The sequence below is a fragment of the Entelurus aequoreus genome, linkage group LG12 (assembly GCF_033978785.1).
Source record: "Entelurus aequoreus isolate RoL-2023_Sb linkage group LG12, RoL_Eaeq_v1.1, whole genome shotgun sequence".
Taxonomy (NCBI): domain Eukaryota; kingdom Metazoa; phylum Chordata; class Actinopteri; order Syngnathiformes; family Syngnathidae; genus Entelurus; species Entelurus aequoreus.
Window position 1 is genome coordinate 6,580,253 of NC_084742.1, and position 18,129 is coordinate 6,598,381.

The following is an 18,129-nucleotide window of genomic DNA, read 5'->3' on the forward strand; positions in this document are numbered from 1 at the left end:
CTGTGCTGCCAGCCCTCTCAGCATGCACATAATTTCTCCCTGGTTCTCAAGTATATTTTGAACTTTCATGTTCAACTGTAAAACTGCAAAGACAACAAAAGTCAAAGAGGTAATTCGTATTACTGCCCGTTGTAACAGCCTGTTTAACACCACCTATCAACAGTTAAATAGCCAACTAACGTTCACTGTCAAGGGCATTCCTGCTGCTTCTTGGAGCGGTCTGGTACTGACTCGTACTGGCTGGAGTGGTCTGGTACTGGCTTGAGCTGGATGCATTATTCCTGTCTGGACTGAGCCTGGAAGTGCTGCTTCTCGCTGGGCTGTGAGGTCGGCCTGGATGCCTTGGAGTGGTCTGGTATTGGCTGGTACTGGCTGAAGTGGTCTGGTACTCGCTGGAGATTGGAAAGTTAAATGGTGGGAGCTCTGGCAGTGGGGGTGCCTGGACGAGGATCTGTGGTTTCTCTTTTCTGCATTTCTTTTTTGGCCGAATTTCCTCTTCGTCTAAACCAACGAAGACAATAAAATTTATGCACCACTAAGTAGTGTTTGAGTATTGTAAGTAAACAGTCTTTGAAAAGTGACTATACCGTCAGCATCAAACTCATCTTCCTCATCGTTTCTATAACGTTCAGGGGTGATGTGGCTCCGTTTGGTTGACACTTCTTCTGGGCTCGAAAACATTTCAGCTTGTTTTTCGTATTGAAGGGCCTTGTCAAAGTCTTCTGCAAAATTTCAAAGTATGCTGATGACTCAAGATGAATCTAACTTATGTTGTTTCAAATATACATGATATGACTTTGACAATATTCCCTTACCAGTCAATGTTTTCCTGAAAACCCGAATTGGCAGCCTATCCCAGACTTCTTTGTCAGGAATCTCAGCTTTCCGGATTCTGGAGTGGGTAGGATTTGGCCTTGGCCAATAGCAGAAGCTATTCTGAAGATAAAATAATCCAGTCATGATGAATGACATAATAATTAATAATAAGCTACAATATTATGCCTATGCACAGTACTTTTCAGAAAAAGTAATAACCTTTCCATCATCTTCTGTCCATATGGTTGGGACAACAGCGACTGAACGTTCACCAAGGAACTCAACGACCACAAAAGAAGGAGCCATCTGGAAAACTTTCTTGAGTAGCTTCAAAAGGCTGTCCAATGCATTATGTTTGACATGATATTCGGTTGCCAACAAACTCAAATGATCTTCAAAGCAGTCACTATCACTCTCATTTTCTGAATCAGATGACAAGGTGACATGATGGTCGATTAGTCTCCAATCAGCATCATTTTCATCAGGCTCATCACTATCAGGGCCACTGTAGGTGGCATTGTCAGCACCCGCGGCAGTGCAGGAAGCAGTCTCCGCAGCATCCATATACTGAAGGGTTGTCACTGTTTCTGGAGTTGAGATTGTCGTGTCATTCTCTTGCTTGCTATCATCACTCTCTAATTCTAAAGTTGACTGTCGGCATTGCTTCTTCAAATGCCTAGTTGTGGCAGCCCATCTACGCTTATAAGCCCTCTGTTGAAACTTCTTCATTGTGTTTATTCTATAAAAAAAAACCCCAAGGAAAATGGGTTGCCCTATTATCGCCCACACGGAACTATAACGTTCACGGAACGTTCAGGCAGCATTCGTGCCATATGGACCTCAAACCATGACACTGACGGGGCAAATTATTGTTTAACTAGGCTACAGATAGATCCACCCTTCTTCAGAAGTCATTTGTTGGTCTTTGGTCAGTTTGGAAACTTTATAACAGCCAACCTGCACGAGAAATGTATGCTAGTTAGCGCCGGCCGTTGAGCATGGCGCGCATTTGACACAACGCTAAAACCGTAAAATGGTCTGAAATTAATCATGTAGGTTGGAAATTGTTATACAAAAACGTGCTTCGTATTTCACTCTTTCTATCTACTTACTTGTGATAAATGGATGGCGCACCCAATTGCCTGAATATCAGGATCCTGGAATTTGCAGCTTAGCCTTCGTCCTTCTTTGTCTCACCGAACAGCATGCGTGCAGCCTTCTTCTTCTTCTTCTTCTTTTGATTTTTTATGGCGGTTGGCAAGCAACTTTGTGGTGTGCATTACCGCCACCTACTGTGCATGCAGCCTTGACTCAGCCGACGTCAGATTGTTCACAAAACACAACACGTTCGCAGAACGTTAGGGAAACGTTACAACATACTGTATAAAAAGTAAATTTGCGAAAAAAACACTTGTAAAAGCCTAACAGTCGCTGTTTCCATTGCAGGCAAATTATATTTGGGTAGTGTGTGTCAGATAGTTTTTGATATGTTCTAAGAATGTTCTTAGAACGTTCTCATCTTGCATAACCAAAAGAGAACCATACAGTAACGTTACGTTAACGTTAGGTGTTACCTGGGAAGTTGGTCAAATAGGACAAAATAAAAATAATTACTTGTCACTGTCATTAATTGATTTTTTGTAAACAAATACATAAATGTGTTACTAACCGTGTCATTGATTTATTCAATGTAAAAGTACATTTAATTATTGGATTATTTATTTCAAAGTTCAATTATTGAATCATTTAATTATTAATTGATTTCATGGTTTATTTATTATGTCACAATTTGATGTGGAGGAGCAGCGGCTTTACTTGGAGCTTCTCACCCTATCTCTAAGGGAGAGCCACGCCACCCGGCGGAGGATTGATTGATTGAGACTTTTATCAGTAGATTGCACAGTACAGTACATATTCCGTACAATTGACCACCAAATGGTAACACCCGAATAAGTTTTTCAACTTGTTTAAGTCGGGGTCCAGGAAACTCATTTCGACCGCTTGTACCCGTGATCTTGTCCTTAACCCAAAGCTCATGACCATAGGTGAGGATGGGAACGTAGATCGACCGGTAAATTGAGAGCTTTTCCTTCCGGCTCAGCTCCTTCTTCACCACAACGGATCGATACAGCGTCCGCATTACTGAAGACGCCGCACCGATCCGCCTGTCGATCTCACGATGCACTCTTCCCTCACTCGTGAACAAGACTCCGAGGTACTTGAACTCCTCCACTTGGGGCAAGATCTGCGGACAACCCGCAGAGCATTGTTGTTATAATTATTATTAATACCAGGATGAAAACATTCAGTATATTCAGACAAACAATATTACACATCCCCAAACTTATTACTTCATTATTGTATTAATAAAATATATGTATTATTATATTAAATAGTCCACATTTTCAAAACATTAATTGGGTCAAAGTCAAATAAGCTTGTAAGTGTTTTTTTGCCAACATTTCCTTACTTGACGGTGGCACCTAAAAATGTTGAAAAAAGATAACAGCAGTCAATGTTTGGCTTTACCGTGTCTAATTTCACTTTCACTTTCCTTTTCTTTGATGATTTGCCCACCAAAAGCGTCTGCCTCACACTTTTCCCCACTTTCAGCACTTTGATCAATCGCATGAATGCTTTGAAGTTAGTTATAAGAGCGGTCGCCCTTCTCGATGCAACACTGTCCGGGAATCGAACCCATGCAAGGCAGAAGCGTGTCCCGTTACTCCACCAGGGACGCCTTACGCTTGGAAGACATAATGGAGGTTCAAATTCAGAAGTGAAATAAAAACAAAAAAAGTGGGGATGCACTTTCTGCCCTATCAATCATTATTTGAGTTTGAGTTTCAGTTTGAGTTTGAGTTTCTCTTTTCAACATGTTCGAAAAGGAGTAGGAAGAAGCAGAGCTTATTTAATCCTACCCCTTTTCTTTTACATAACAGTTGCTAAAACTTTTGTTCACTTCCTGTTCTCAATTTATTCACAATATACTCCACGAGTAATCACAATATAGTAAATTTTACTCGAAGAGCTTTGCCATTGTCCGCCATTGTAGTCAATAAGCAATTTTTTCTCTAAACTCTTGTTGTGGGGCAGACTGGCTCATAAATAAACATACATGCTTCGCTGTTGCCATTTCTTTTTTTATTTTATTTTTTTTATAATGTCCTGCCCAGCTTCTCGGGCAAATCATATAGCAGATGTAGATGCCCATATCGGCTGTTCAGATTTACTTTACAAAAGAGAAGTGTAGGATACTTCTCTTGTTGCCTTACTTGTATTTTGACTTTATTAAATGTATTTATATTATCATTTGGTGCAGCCGGGCCGGAGCAGGAGGGGATAGAAAGAGAGAAAAAGGAAGACAAAGGGGGGAATTGTGGGGACAAGAGGGGGATTAGACAGAGAGACAAAAACAACAACAGCAAACACAACAACAACAACAACAACAACAGAGCAACATCAGCAAATACGACATGTACAAATATGATGGTAAAAGTAATAGCAAATAAGCAGTTAGCGAAAAATTTAAAAAAAATACAGAAATGACAATGAGCTTTATTACACTAAAAATGGAGCAATATGAATACCAATAGAAATAGTGCTATTGATAATAAACAATACCAGTACTTTACCTTTATTATCAACAATACAATTGTTCAAATGCAACAATACATATACGTAATGATAACTTGAGATACGAAAGAATGCAGAACAATGGAGGGGAAGAAAGAGAAGCAACCTACATTAACCTTGTAGATTGTTATAGTAACAATAGGTTAAGCTTTGTCAGTGTGCCATGTGTTATACCCAGTTTACCCTAGGGCAACAACGTTAATATATGTTTGATGAAACGTGATTATGTGCATGAGTGTATGTGTGCATATGTACTTGTACATGTACAGTATGTGTATGTGTGCTTGTACAGTGAATGTATATGTACAGTATGTGTATATGTGTGTACAGCGAATGTATATGTACAGTATGTGTGTTTGAACAGTGAATGTATATGTACAGTATGTGTATATGTGTGTTTGTACAGTGAATGTATATGTACAGTATATGTATGTGTGTGTTTGTACAGTAAATGTATGTGTAGTATGTGTATGTGTGTGTTTGTACAGTGAGTGTATATGTACAGTATGTGTATATGTATGTTTTTACAGTGAATGTATATGTACAGTGTGTGTATACAGTATGTTTGTATAATGAATGTGCGTGTGGATGTACGAACTTTGAGTGTGTAAATATGTACTGTATTTATTTGTATATGTATGTGGGAGCGTAGGTACCTATGTATGTCTGTATGTATGTGTGTGAGTATATGTGAATTTGCATGTACAATACATTTGACTCCCAGTGTGTGCGGGAGCCAGAGTACGGCCCCAGCCTCCCCGAGAACCCATCCCACAAACAGTAGGTGTGGTGCCCAGGGAACCAGGGGCCACCGCCCCCACGCAGCCAAGCCGGACAGCGACAGGAACCCCAGAGCCTGGCCCACCGTGCCGCCCACAAGGGCCAGCAGCAGGCCGCAGACAGACGCACCCGGCAGAGGACAAGGCACGAGAAAAACAGGGGGCAGCCAGACCCCAAGCCAGCGAGAGACCACACCCCACACAGACAGAAAGGCGGGACGCCCCGCCCGAGGGGCCCGGAGACCCCCCGCAACCGGACGGGAAGACCGCCCCCGCCCCACCGGCAACAGGGCCCCCACCCCCGGAGAGCGCGGCGAGGCCAGCCCACGGCCACCCCACCCAAGCCGGCCGCCACAGGACCACCCAGCACGGGGCCACAGGAACCACCCACCCCACCCGCAGGGACCCCAACGATGGAGATGGAACAACCAGCAACCGCCCCGCCGAGTCCCCCCCCTGAGGTAGGGGAATAAATAAATAAAATAAATAAATACATAATAATAATAATAATAATAATATTAATAAAATATATTTTAAAAAAAGGAAAAAAATAAATAAATAATTAAATCTATTTATAAAAAATAAAATAAAAAAATAAATAAAAAAAGAATTAAAAGAAGATCACAGACATGCTGACACACAAGGTCGCTACCCCAACAAGTGGCCGACTCGCAGCACCTCGGAATACCCTGCAGCACCAAGCCACCACAGTAGACGCAGGGACCAGACCCAGCAGGCCCCAACCAAGACGGGCACCCGGAAGGGATGGACGGCGAGACCCAGGAGCTCCAGACACGCAGTCCGGATGCAGTAGCCTGAGGCGCCGACCCCCACCCGACAGGCAGGCCCAGAACGTATCCCCAGAAATATACATACATATATATATACATACACATAAACATACACATGTACACATACACACACATACACATGCATACACATACACATATATATACATACATACACACACACACATACACATACATATACACAGTTTGTCAGCCCCGACAACCACCACGCGCGCGCGCTGCCACCAGTCACAACATCAGCCACCCCCCTGCACCAGACCCAGCAGCCACGGGCGCCCACACCACAAACAAACGGCAGCAGAAACAGCAGCCACAACACCCCCAGACAGCCAGCACCACCCAATCAAATCAAAGCGATCAAAAAAAAAAACGCGACCGGCAACCACACGCCAACAGGATCACAGATACCAGCCAGCGCCAGCCCGCCAGCAAGCCCAAACGCCAACACGCAAACAAGAGACACCAACACACACACCCCACCCCCCACCCCCCACCAAAAGACCCCACCACCCCAACCCAAACCCGCACAAACACACCACCGCCCAAACAACCGAGACACAGTATCCAGACCAGACACGGGCGCCGCGCCGCCACCACATCAAGTCGCCAACAGAGACCCCACAGCGCAAGGTCGGGCCACACGGGCACGGACCCCACCCAACAGGAAGCGAGACCCGCGCGACGCCACACAAATAAATAATAAGATTAAACAAAAATAACAATAATTTAAAAAAAATAATAATAATAATAAAATGAAATACAAATTAAATTAAAAATAACAAATACAAATAATTAAATTAAATAAAGTAAGTAAATAATACAAATTATTTAAAATAAATAAATAAATATATATATATACATATATATACATATACACATACATATACATATACATATATACACACATACACACATATATATATATATGTACATACATATATATACACATATATACACACATATATATACACATAAAAAAAAAAATAATAATAATAATAAATTAATAAAAGCCTGGCAGGCCACCACAACGCAGTCCCCGGAATCCGCGCCGGCCGACGAGGCAATGAGGGGTGCGCCGAACCCCAACCCCCCCACATGCATGTGTACAAGGCCCCCAGAGTGTCTACTGTGTAGTTAAAATTAGGAGGTCAGCCATTACAGCCGACCTCCAGTCCCTATTGATGCGTGTACTGTAGCGTTGCCATTTCTAATACAAAGTACCATACAGTTCTAAATGTGATTTGTCAGCAAACTACATATGGAAGCGGTAAAAACTACAACATGGCTGACGGGGAGAAGGCGCAGTCGAGGTGGCTGCACGTAAACAAGACCGCTCACAAAACGCATCATGAATAGACAGGCAGAAAGATGGTCTGTAAGACATAATCTATGCAAAATGTTGACCAAAGAACCACCATTACATGTATGAAGACCACAAGGAAGTGTTTTAAACGTAGAAAAAAACCAATCATGAAATGACCCTTTTGCATGTACTATGTGGCTTTCACCATGGAAACACTCATTTAAATCATGTTATCATGCTCCTACCGGTCGCGTTTTTTCAGGGCATTTTAGAAGCAGTGCATCTACAACAGAATCCACTTTACACCACGCTGAAGGTGCGCGAATAGAAGATGCTGGCAATAACTGCAACTGTGCTCTGAAATGTTTCAGACACACAAAAAATGTATATTGCAGTATGTTTTCATGTAGAAGATATGCTCATAATGTCCCCTATATGAAAAAATGTACGTCATTTGTATGCTTTCTTGAGAGGACTATAACACGATCACTGATTGGATGTTCAACCTTTTCATTACTTTTAACTCTAAATGTCATCTTCTTTCCTCTTTCTTCCTCTTTCTTTCTATTCAATGAATAAATTGGTGAACATTAGAAGAAAATAAACCTCTGATAGGGAAATTTGGCTGCAAACTTGACGCGCCGGTTGTTCTTGTCAGGTCAGGTGATTTCCCAGAAAACTCTACTCAACCACATGGGGCGCTCTCTATCAATGATGACGTCACAGAATGCTGACCTTTTTTTTTTGATTGATTGAGACTTTTATTAGTAGGTTGCACAGTGAAGTACATATTCCGTACAATTGACCACTAAATGGTAACACCCGAATACGTTTTTCAACTTGTTTAAGTCTGGGTCCACTTAAATTGATTCATGATACAGATATATACTATCATATATACTATCATCATAATACAGTCATCACACAAGATAATCACATTGAATTATTTACATTATTTACAATCAGGGGTGTGGAGGGGGGTGGGGGGGGGGTAGGATATGGACAGCAAGTAGTGGACATATATATATAGAGAGAGAGAGATCAGAAGGCATAAGAAAAAGTATCTGCATTTGATTGTTTACATTTGATTATTAGCAATCCGGGGAGGGTGTTAGTTTAGGGTTGTAGCTGCCTGGAGGTGAACTTTTATTGCGGTTTTGAAGGAGGATAGAGATGCCCTTTCCTTTATACCTGTTGTGAGCGCATTCCACATTGATGTGGCATAGAAAGAGAATGAGTTAAGACCTTTGTTAGTTCGGAATCTGGGTTTAACGTGGTTAGTGGAGCTCCCCATTCCATCCCCATGACTCCTCATTGGCTCAGGTGGCGCATTCTTAAAAGGGCCTCGACACTTCCTTGTTGGTGTTTCCTGGTTGTTAGTCAGTTTGTCTTTCTCAGCGGGATTAAAAGTGGAAAACATTTTTTTATTTTGTGCTGACATCATGAACTTGTTTTTATTATGTCTTTTGGTCGTGCAAATGCACAGCGGGGCGCCTGGTAAGTCCTCCTTTTAAAAATAAATATATATATATATAAACATTATTCATAAATCCTCTTTGTGCCTCCACTTATTCTGTGAGTTTCTAGTTATTAATTCTACTCGTTCTTATCTTATTCAAGCTTATTATTACCTTATCATTATTCGTTTGAAACATATCTATTTACAAAATCTAATCTGTCATTTATTTTTAATCCTAACATTTTTTACTTTGAGATAACAAGAATAACGTCATTGTTTTCATCTTCATTGTTGTTCAACTTGAACAAATTCACTCACTTTCCTGTCATCTTTAATTGAACTGTGACTGAGGAAATTCTCCTGAAATACATCAATATTATTTTTGTGTTTTATCATTTGTTTAAACTTTGAATGGGATTTATTGAACATATCATTTCCCACTAAAAAAGCTCATACAAATGATGTGAAAATAATTGATGTCTTTTCTTTTAATTAGGACAAACTAAATGCCTAAACAAATGTTTAGATATGTACAAATAATTTTGAAAAATACAAACTTGTTATTAAAGGTTAAACAATTTATTTAACCTCCTGTGACATAAATGTAAAATATTTATTGAGAAATGAAAGTAGTTATTAGTCTGTGTGTTGAGGGTGTGTACAACTTTGGGCGTCTACACATTTGTACTTGACATTATTCATCCTCCATTGGAGAAAAAAAATACGTTTATTTTCAAAATGTACAAACTGTCAACAGATGGCTTATTAAAATAGATGTTAGTAATATTATTATTGTGTTGTATTTTTCATAGACACCATGTGACTGTAGACTGTGATGTCTGGCAGTGTTTGATGTTCACTTTAAGACCCGACTGAAGACTGAATGACATCAAATATTCACACTGCAAGATTGTTGAAAATGACACAAAATAATAAAAAGTTGCTCTTCTTTCAGTGATTCACACGCTGAAGTATTTCTACACTTCGTCCTCTCAAGTTCCAAACTTCCCAGAGTTTGTGATGGTTGGTTATGTTGATGAAGTCCAGGTGGTTCACTATGACAGCGAGAGCAGGAAAGCAGAAGCCAAACAGGACTGGATGAACCAAATCACAGAAGAGGATCCAAACTACTGGCAGAGACAAACAGAGAACTGTGTTGCTCAGGAGCAAGTCTACAAAGTCAACATTGAAAATCTTAAGAAGCGTTTCAACCAAACTGGAGGTTTGTTTATCTTGAACTTTCTACTATTCAAATATATTTGAAGTACTCTTTTTATACTGTAGTAAAAACACACATTACTGCACTGACACTTGTCTCTGTCCATCCCATAATATTCTACATAAAACACATTGTGTGTGTTTCACTCTGCTTTACAACACTTTGTGTCTCTCAGGTGTTCACACTTACCAGTGGATGTATGGATGTGAATGGAATGATGAGACTGATGAAGTTAAAGGTTGGAATCAGCGTGGTTATGATGGAGAAGATCACATATCGTTGGACATGAAGACATGGACATGGACTGCAGCAAAACAACAAGCTTTCCCCACCAAACTCAAGTGGGACCAGGACATACTTAGACTAGACTACCTAAAGTATTACTACACTGAGGATTGTCCTTCTTACTTGAAGAAGTATGTGAAGTATGGCAAGGAGGTCCTAATGAGAACAGGTAGAAACACACCTTGTACTTTCACCTTTTAACATGTTAGCACGCCTCCTATAGGAACATTACTGACATTACACTCTGTCTCTTTATACTTGTCTTTCTCACTTTCTCTCCATTCTCTTCTTTCTCTCCATCTTTACCTTCATTCTCTTCTTTCTCTCCATCGTTACCTTCATTCTCTTCTTTCTCTCCATCGGTACCATCATTCTCGTCTTTCTCTCCATCTTTACCTTTATTCTCTTCTTTCTTTCCATCTTTACCTTTATTCTCACCTTTCTTTCCATCTTTACCTTTATTCTCACCTTTTTTCCATCTTTACCTTAATTTTCTATTTTTCTCCATATTTACTTTCATTCTCACCTTCTCTCCATCTTTACCTTCATTCTTTTTTCTCAATCTTTACCTTTATTCTCTTCTTTCTTTCCATCTTTACCTTTATTCTCTTCTTTCTTTCCATCTTTACCTTTATTCTCACCTTTTCTCTATCTTTACTTTCATTCTCTTTCTCTCCATCTTTGCCTTCATTCTTTTTTTCTCAATCTTTACCTTTATTCTCTTCTTTCTTTCCATCTTTACCTTCATTCTCTTAATCTTTACCTTTATTCTCTTCTTTCTTTCCATCTTTACCTTTATTCTCACCTTTTCTCCATCTTTACCTTCATTCTCTTTCTCTCTATCATTACCTTCATTCTTTTTTTCTCAATCTTTACCTTTATTCTCACCTTTTCTCTATCTTTACTTTCATTCTCTTTCTCTCCATCTTTGCCTTCATTCTTTTTTTCTCAATCTTTACCTTTATTCTCTTCTTTCTTTCCATCTTTACCTTCATTCTCTTAATCTTTACCTTTATTCTCTTCTTTCTTTCCATCTTTACCTTTATTCTCACCTTTTCTCCATCTTTACCTTCATTATCTTTCTCTCTATCATTACCTTCATTCTTTTTTTCTCAATCTTTACCTTTATTTTCTTCTTTGTTTCCATCTTTACCTTCATTCTCTTAATATTTACCTTTATTCTCTTCTTTCTTTCCATTTTTACCTTTATTCTCACCTTTTCTCTATCTTTACTTTTATTCTCACCTTCCTTCCATCTTTACCTTCATTCTTTTTTTCTCAATCTTTACCTTTATTCTCTTCTTTCTTTCCATCTTTACCTTCATTCTCTTAATCTTTACCTTTATTCTCTTCTTTCTTTCCATCGTTACCTTTATTCTCACCTTTTTTCCATCTTTACCTTTATTCTCACCTTTTCTCCATCTTTACCTTCATTCTCTTTCTCTCCATCATTACCTTCATTCTTTTTTTCTCAATCTTTACCTTTATTCTCTTCTTTCTTTCCATCTTTACCTTCATTCTCTTAATCTTTGCCTTTATTCTCACCTTTTCCCCATCTTTACTTTCATTCTCACCTTCTCTCCATCTTTACCTTCATTCTCTTTATCTCCATCTTTACCTTCATTCTTTTTTCTCAATCTTTACATTTATTCTCTTCTTTCTTTCCATCTTTACTTTCATTCTTTTTATTCTCACAATCTTTACCTTCATTCTTCTTTTTTTCCATCTTTACCTCCACTCACACCTTCTCTCCATCTTTACCTTCATTCTCTCTTTTCCCCTTCATTCTTTCTTTTTTCTCTCCACTTTTACCTTCTCTCTCTTTTTTCTCTCCATCTTCATGCTCACATTCACTCCATCTTTAACTTCATTCTCTTTCTTTCCATATTTACATTTATTCTCACCTTCTCTCCATCTTCATCTCCGTTCACACCTTCCATCCATCTTCACTTCCGTTCACACCATCTTTACCTCCATTTCCAACTTCTCTCCATTTTCACCTCCGTTCACAACTTCTCTCCATTTTACCTCTGTTCACACCTCTCCATTGTATCTTCTTTTTGTCCTTTTCTTTCCATCTTCACCTCCGTTCACACCTTCTCTCCATCTTCACCTCCGTTCACACCTTCTCTCCATCTTCACCTCCGTTCACACCTTCTCTCCATCTTCACCTCCGTTCTCACCTTCTGTCCACACGTGACATCACTTCCTGTGCAGAGCTTCCAGAGGTGTTCCTCCTCCAGAAGACGCCGTCCTCTCCGGTCACCTGCATGGCGACAGGTTTCTACCCCGACCTAGCCGACCTGTTTTGGAGGAAAGACGGCGAGCAGATGTTCGAGGACGTGGAGCACGGAGAGCTGCTCCCCAACCACGACGGAACCTTCCAGATGTCGGTGGGGCTGAAAGTGGAGGTGACGGCCGACGTGGAGGGCAAGTACGAATGTGTGTTCCAGCTGTCTGGCGTCGAGGAGGACTTGGTCACCAAGCTGGAGAGAAGAAGCATCCTGAGCAACGCAAGCCATGAAGGTGAGAAAGACACATTTAGTTGGAGATGTTTCCTATCACAAGTCCACCTGTCGCCATTATTGATCCGTGTCGCCGTTATTGATCCATGTCACCATGACAACGCTTGACGTCTGCATGCAAAGTAGTCATGAAGGTTTCCTCTTCATGCTTTGTCACTCCACTTGTGCTTTTTGCTCTCAACAGACCACTGGAGCGTCGCCATCGGTGCCACGGCGGCGGTCGTGGCTGTGGCGGCCCTCCTGGCGGCCATCTTCCTCGTCAGGCGACACAGACAAGGTGAGGAACACAGATTTCCTTCTTTTACTTGTCATTGTTGTTTTTCTTCTTCTTTTCTTGTTTTTCTTTTCATTCTTCACTTTCTTTTTCTCTTCATTCTTCACTTTCTTTTTCTTCTTCTTCTTCTTCTTCCCCTTCCCCTTTTTCTTATTCTTTTTTTTCCTTTTTCTTCCTCCTCCTCCTCCTCAAAGATCCACAGAGACAGAGCACCCACTCTCACATAGAAACACAGCGTGACGTGAGGAAAAAGTCCATTTCACCTTTTGTTTCTCTGTCATTTCAGCCCAATACGATCCAGCTCGTAAGTAAAACATATTTTCTTTGAGCCGCAAGAAACAAAGCCGTGGTGAAGCATCACTCATATGAAGGTCTGATGCAGACGTTTGTGACAAGTTTAGCCTGAAAATCCCAACTTTCACAATAAAAGACAGAGTTTCCATCCATCAATACGCCACACTTTATATCGAACTTTTGACATGAGTCCTCATGATGAGGATCGACCAAATGAGACATCAAGTGTGCACATTCAGGTTTGCTGACTCATCAAGAATGTATCTTAGTCAGGAAGTAGAAGATCAGCACTCTGCTTCTTGATGTTTCTAAGTCACCCCTCAAAGATCTGATGTGAGTGATGAGGCACCTTCTGGATGTTCTTCCTCCACCAGTGTGAGGTGTTTGCTTAGCGGGAGTAACCGGCTCACGGTGCGTTTGTCCCACAGCTCGCCACGGCGGGGCCGAGCTCCCCGAGAACATGCCGGCTGAAGGCTGAGTCGGACGCGGTGAGTTAGCTCACATGGACTGTTTGCACCTCCCAATGTTCTTGGGACTTTGTGTGAAGAAGATGTTCAACTTGGATTCATGTGTGTTTGTTGGGAATGTGCTGAGTCATCTTCTTCCTCCAGGATGCTTTGTGCACAGAGAGATGTCTCCATGGCTGAGGCACGTCATCACACTTGGAGATGAGATGGAGATGTGCTTTCTTCTTCATCCGACTGCTTCTCTTGTTATACCATAGATTCTTCTTTGGCTGTTGGTGGCTTGATTAGAAAAATAAGTTGGTTGCTATGAAATCATTCGGGGCTCACGTTTCATCACTTTGACATCATGACAAGGATTTCCTCTGTCTTTGAATCACCGCTGCTTGTGATCAATATCACATTGTGTCACATCTCTGTCAATAAATTCCGTTTGTTGTCCGCCACGGGCAATACCAAAGAGCTGCCGAAGATTGTAGACCCGCACAAGACCGGAATGGACTACAAGACCATCAGCTTGACCAACTGCAGGCATAATGCCGGGTTTATTTTGTAACATGTGCTTTTATTTTGACACTGATCAAACCGGATCTCGTGCACAAAAAAAAAAATATTATCTTAGCATCAGCGTTCACTAATGATGAAAAAAACAAAAAGGTTGTGAAATCTTCCCAAATTGTAAAATACATAAAGACAAATTCCATCAAAGACAAAATAAAAACCATAGTAATGACTCTTTTTTTTTTTTCCCTAAATTTTTATCCTTTGCACGTTTCATGTTTTTTTGTATGTTCATTTTTTTGGGGGAATTATTTTGCTTCAATTTATAAAGACTGTTGGAAAATTGAAGTGGACAAATATGTTCATGTACATATTTTGAAAAACATGTTTACTTGCATTTTCTGATTGTTTGACTTTATTTGTGTCATAGTTTTGTTGAAATAAAGTTTGACAAAAAAAGAGCCCTGATTGGTCAGCTTGTCACATCATTTCCGGGGTTTTGCACAGCCCACCTTTGCTAACGTCTTCTAAGTGAATTGACTGAATTCTGTTACAAATTCCCACTTTTTCATTTGTGTTTTATCTTTATCAATGTGTGTTTTATATACCTGCCACATGTCTTATCTGTGTACTTTCAGCCATAGCATTGTTTTCAGTATTTACTCATGATTATTGCATTTGTCTTAAAGCACAGATCAAAATTGGCAACCATAAATCATGAAGCATTCGATACAATGTCAATACATCTTTCTATTCTATTCTAACCTAATTCTAGATTGTGGCAGACTACATGTAATATGTAAAATTGTCAATTGTTCTTTGAGTGCAATAAGAAAAGTGTACGCCAGGCCTTGCCTTATTTTTGGTTTGTTAGTGTTTTTCCATGTTTAATGTTGAGTTCCTGTCCTGCACACCTTTTTTGTAGTTCCACTTCCTTTTGAGTGTCCTGCAGCAGCTTTATTTTGTCTCCCTGTGTTTAGTCGTCGCTATTTAAGTCTACGGTGCACTGCAAAAACTGATATCTAAGTAAGAATAAATATCTCAAATAAGGGTGACATTTGCTTATTTTCTGTCTGATAAGATAATTCTTCTCACTAAGCAGATTTTATGTTCGAGTGTTTTACTTGTTTTAAGTGTGTTGGTCCTAAATGATCTCAGTAAGATATTACAGCTTGTTGCTGAGATTTGATGACCTATATTGACTAAAACATGCTTGAAACTAGAATATCAACTGTTGCAAAGCTGTGTCATCAACACTCACAAGTGTAAAACTACATTTTTAAAGTAATAATTTCTTACTTCAAGCATGAAAAAAAAAAAATCATGCGCATATCATTATGTCAAGATAATGGCACTAGCATTTACTTCATTTAAGAATATTTTTCAACATATTGGACAAAAAGGTCTCTTTTTCTATCAAGAAAAGTACACTTGTTATTAGTGAGAATATACTTATTTTAAGGTGTTTTTGGGTTCATTGAGGTTAGCTAATTTTACTTGTTTTGGAAAGTCTTGACAAGCCAAATTTTCTTGTTCTATTGGCAGATAATTTTGCTTAGTTCAAGTAAAATACCCCTCATTTTTGTATTTTGTTTTCTTGTTTTTGAACACTGACTTTTTGCAGTGTGCTGTGGTCTTTGTCGGGAGATTGTTAAAAGTATGTATGCTGTTGAACGCTGTTCCCTCGTCTGACGCTTCCAAGTAAGTATGTTTCCGCATAGTCTTTTTTTCAATGCCGATAACTTCACTTTAAATGAGAAGTTTAAACCGGCAACTGCAGTGAATGGTGCGTCATGTGTTTCAGTAAAACGTAGATATATTTGTCTCTCTCAGAAAATGTAACTTTTATGGCAAACGTGCGCCCTTCTCTCTAATTGAGTCTAAAGTTAAATATCTCCCTCTCGTCACCACTAAACATGAAAAATACGAACTTTCTAACTCGCTCAAACTCGGCCATTTCTCCACCAATTTGAAATCTAAGAACACCAGAACGTTCCCCAAAGGCTTCAGGCGCTGACGTTGTTGTCTAGAAGTGGATATTTCGAAGCGTCTGGCCACGATCTGACTTTGCTTGACATGATGTTTTTCTAAAATCACACAGGAGATGTTTCGTCCTGAGGAAGATGGCTACCCACCAGCTGCAGCCAATGAGGGGAACTCCTTTGAAGTCACACGACAGTCCTTCCCAGCCACAACGCTTCCTCATTCTCCACCAATCACCTTTCAGACACGGTACGTTCACGAACATGGGACCTCTGAAGTTAAATGTCGTTATAATACTGTAACATGTCTTTATAATATTATCCCTACGTCAAAGATGAAACGTTAAAGATGAAGTAAATGTGTGGTTGATGGTAGAACATTTAGAGTTGTGTTCTCAGATTTAGCAGTGGCCAGTAGCGTTATAAAAACGTCCTAAAGTAAACACGTTGCAGGGGGAACTATTTAAGTGAGACACACAACAACGCCGTCGGATCTCGAGTGTGGAATTACATAACTTGTTGTTAAAGTCGGTATACAAATAAAACGAGTAATAATGACACATTAAATAAATTATTAAAACTTTAATAAAACGAATATGTATTTAATTCCAATTATGTATTGACACATTTAAGGACTTATTTAAATATATATTTAATCGTGTCCCATTTCAGTGCATCTTCCGTCTGAAAAAATGTTGAGTGAACTTGTGCAACATCGCCCTCTGCTGGACTCCAGCATTATTTTTCAATGCCGTTAACTCCACTTTCAATGAGAAGTTTAAACCGGCAACTGCAGTGTGTCACGTGTTTCAGTAAAACGTATTGTCTTATCTCAGAAAATGTAACTTTTATGGCAAACGTGCGTCCCATTTCGCCTTTGCTGGCCCTAAAAGCCACACAAGTCACCATTCTCTCTAATTGAGTCTAAAGTTAAATATCTCTCTCTCGTCACCACTAAACATGAAAAATTCGAACTTTCTAACTCGCTCAAACTCGGCCATTTCTCCACCAATTTGAAATATAAGAACACCAGAACGTTCCCCAAAGCCTTCAGGCGCTGGCAGTGTTGTCTAGAAGTGGATATTTCGAAGCGTCTGGCCACGATCTGACTTTGCTTGACATGATGGTTTTCTAAAATCACACAGGAGATGATTTGTCCTGAGGAAGATGGCTACCCACCAGCTGCAGCCAATGAGGGGAACTCCTTTGAAGTCACATGACAGTCCCTCCCAGCCAGAACACTTCCTCATTCTCCACCAATCACCTTTCAGACACGGTACGTTCACGAACATGGGACCTCTGAAGCTAAATGTCGTTATAATACTGTAACATGTCTTTATAATATTATCCCTACGTCAAAGATGAAACGTTAAAGATGAAGTAAATGTGTGGTTGATGCTAGAACATTTAGAGCTGTGTTCTCAGATTAAGCAGTGGCTAGTAGCGTTATAATCGTTGCAGGGGGAACGATTTAAGTGAGACACACAACAGAACGCTATCGGATCTCGAGTGTGGAATGACATAACTTGCTGTTGAAGTCGGTATAAAAATAACACGAGTAACTTTACAGATCTTCTATTTAAAGTTAATTTTGTAATGGATGAGAGTGCAAAAGTACGATCTTTAAACAGTAACTGAACGTAGATTTGTTTTTAAATTTAAAAAAAAACTTTGTTACCATATTTTGTGCTTACTCATTTATTTTTGATTGTGTTTAAAGTGTACACATATTACTTCCTTTTACTAAAATAGGGACGTTTGTCGAAGATGGAACACATTATCC

General features: G+C 39.8%; 2 protein-coding genes across 2 annotated transcripts; one reads left to right on the forward strand and one right to left on the reverse strand.

Moving 5' to 3' along the window:
• Positions 1-275: 275 nt before the first annotated feature.
• Positions 276-1,545, reverse strand: LOC133662593 (uncharacterized). Its single transcript, XM_062066708.1, has 5 exons — positions 1,036-1,545; positions 816-936; positions 588-722; positions 440-501; positions 276-392 (listed from the first exon to the last, which is right to left on the reverse strand). Exons 1-5 carry the CDS (start codon positions 1,543-1,545, stop codon positions 276-278), a joined length of 945 nt encoding a protein of 314 aa, XP_061922692.1.
• A 7,258-nt stretch (positions 1,546-8,803) lies between these two features.
• LOC133662595 (class I histocompatibility antigen, F10 alpha chain-like) lies at positions 8,804-16,685 on the forward strand. Its single transcript, XM_062066709.1, has 9 exons — positions 8,804-8,840; positions 9,758-10,024; positions 10,197-10,475; positions 12,524-12,832; positions 13,016-13,108; positions 13,300-13,409; positions 13,828-13,887; positions 16,466-16,596; positions 16,682-16,685. The coding sequence occupies exons 1-9, from the start codon at positions 8,822-8,824 to the stop codon at positions 16,683-16,685; spliced, it is 1,272 nt and encodes a 423-aa protein (XP_061922693.1). The 5' UTR covers positions 8,804-8,821.
• The last annotated feature ends 1,444 nt before the right edge of the window (positions 16,686-18,129 follow it).

Excerpts from the sequence above, each read along its gene's own strand:
- LOC133662595 (XM_062066709.1), top strand. Across the intron at positions 10,476-12,523 it reads GGAGGTCCTAATGAGAACAG|AGCTTCCAGAGGTGTTCCTC; the intron begins GTAGAAACACAC and ends CTTCCTGTGCAG. Across the intron at positions 12,833-13,015 it reads GAGCAACGCAAGCCATGAAG|ACCACTGGAGCGTCGCCATC; the intron begins GTGAGAAAGACA and ends TGCTCTCAACAG.
- LOC133662593 (XM_062066708.1), bottom strand. The coding sequence starts at position 1,545 with ATGAAGAAGTTTCAACAGAGGGCTTATAAGCGTAGATGGGCTGCCACA. Across the intron at positions 723-815 it reads TTTCAGGAAAACATTGACTG|AAGACTTTGACAAGGCCCTT; the intron begins GTAAGGGAATAT and ends GAAATTTTGCAG. Across the intron at positions 393-439 it reads AACCACAGATCCTCGTCCAG|CGAGTACCAGACCACTTCAG; the intron begins GCACCCCCACTG and ends TCCAATCTCCAG.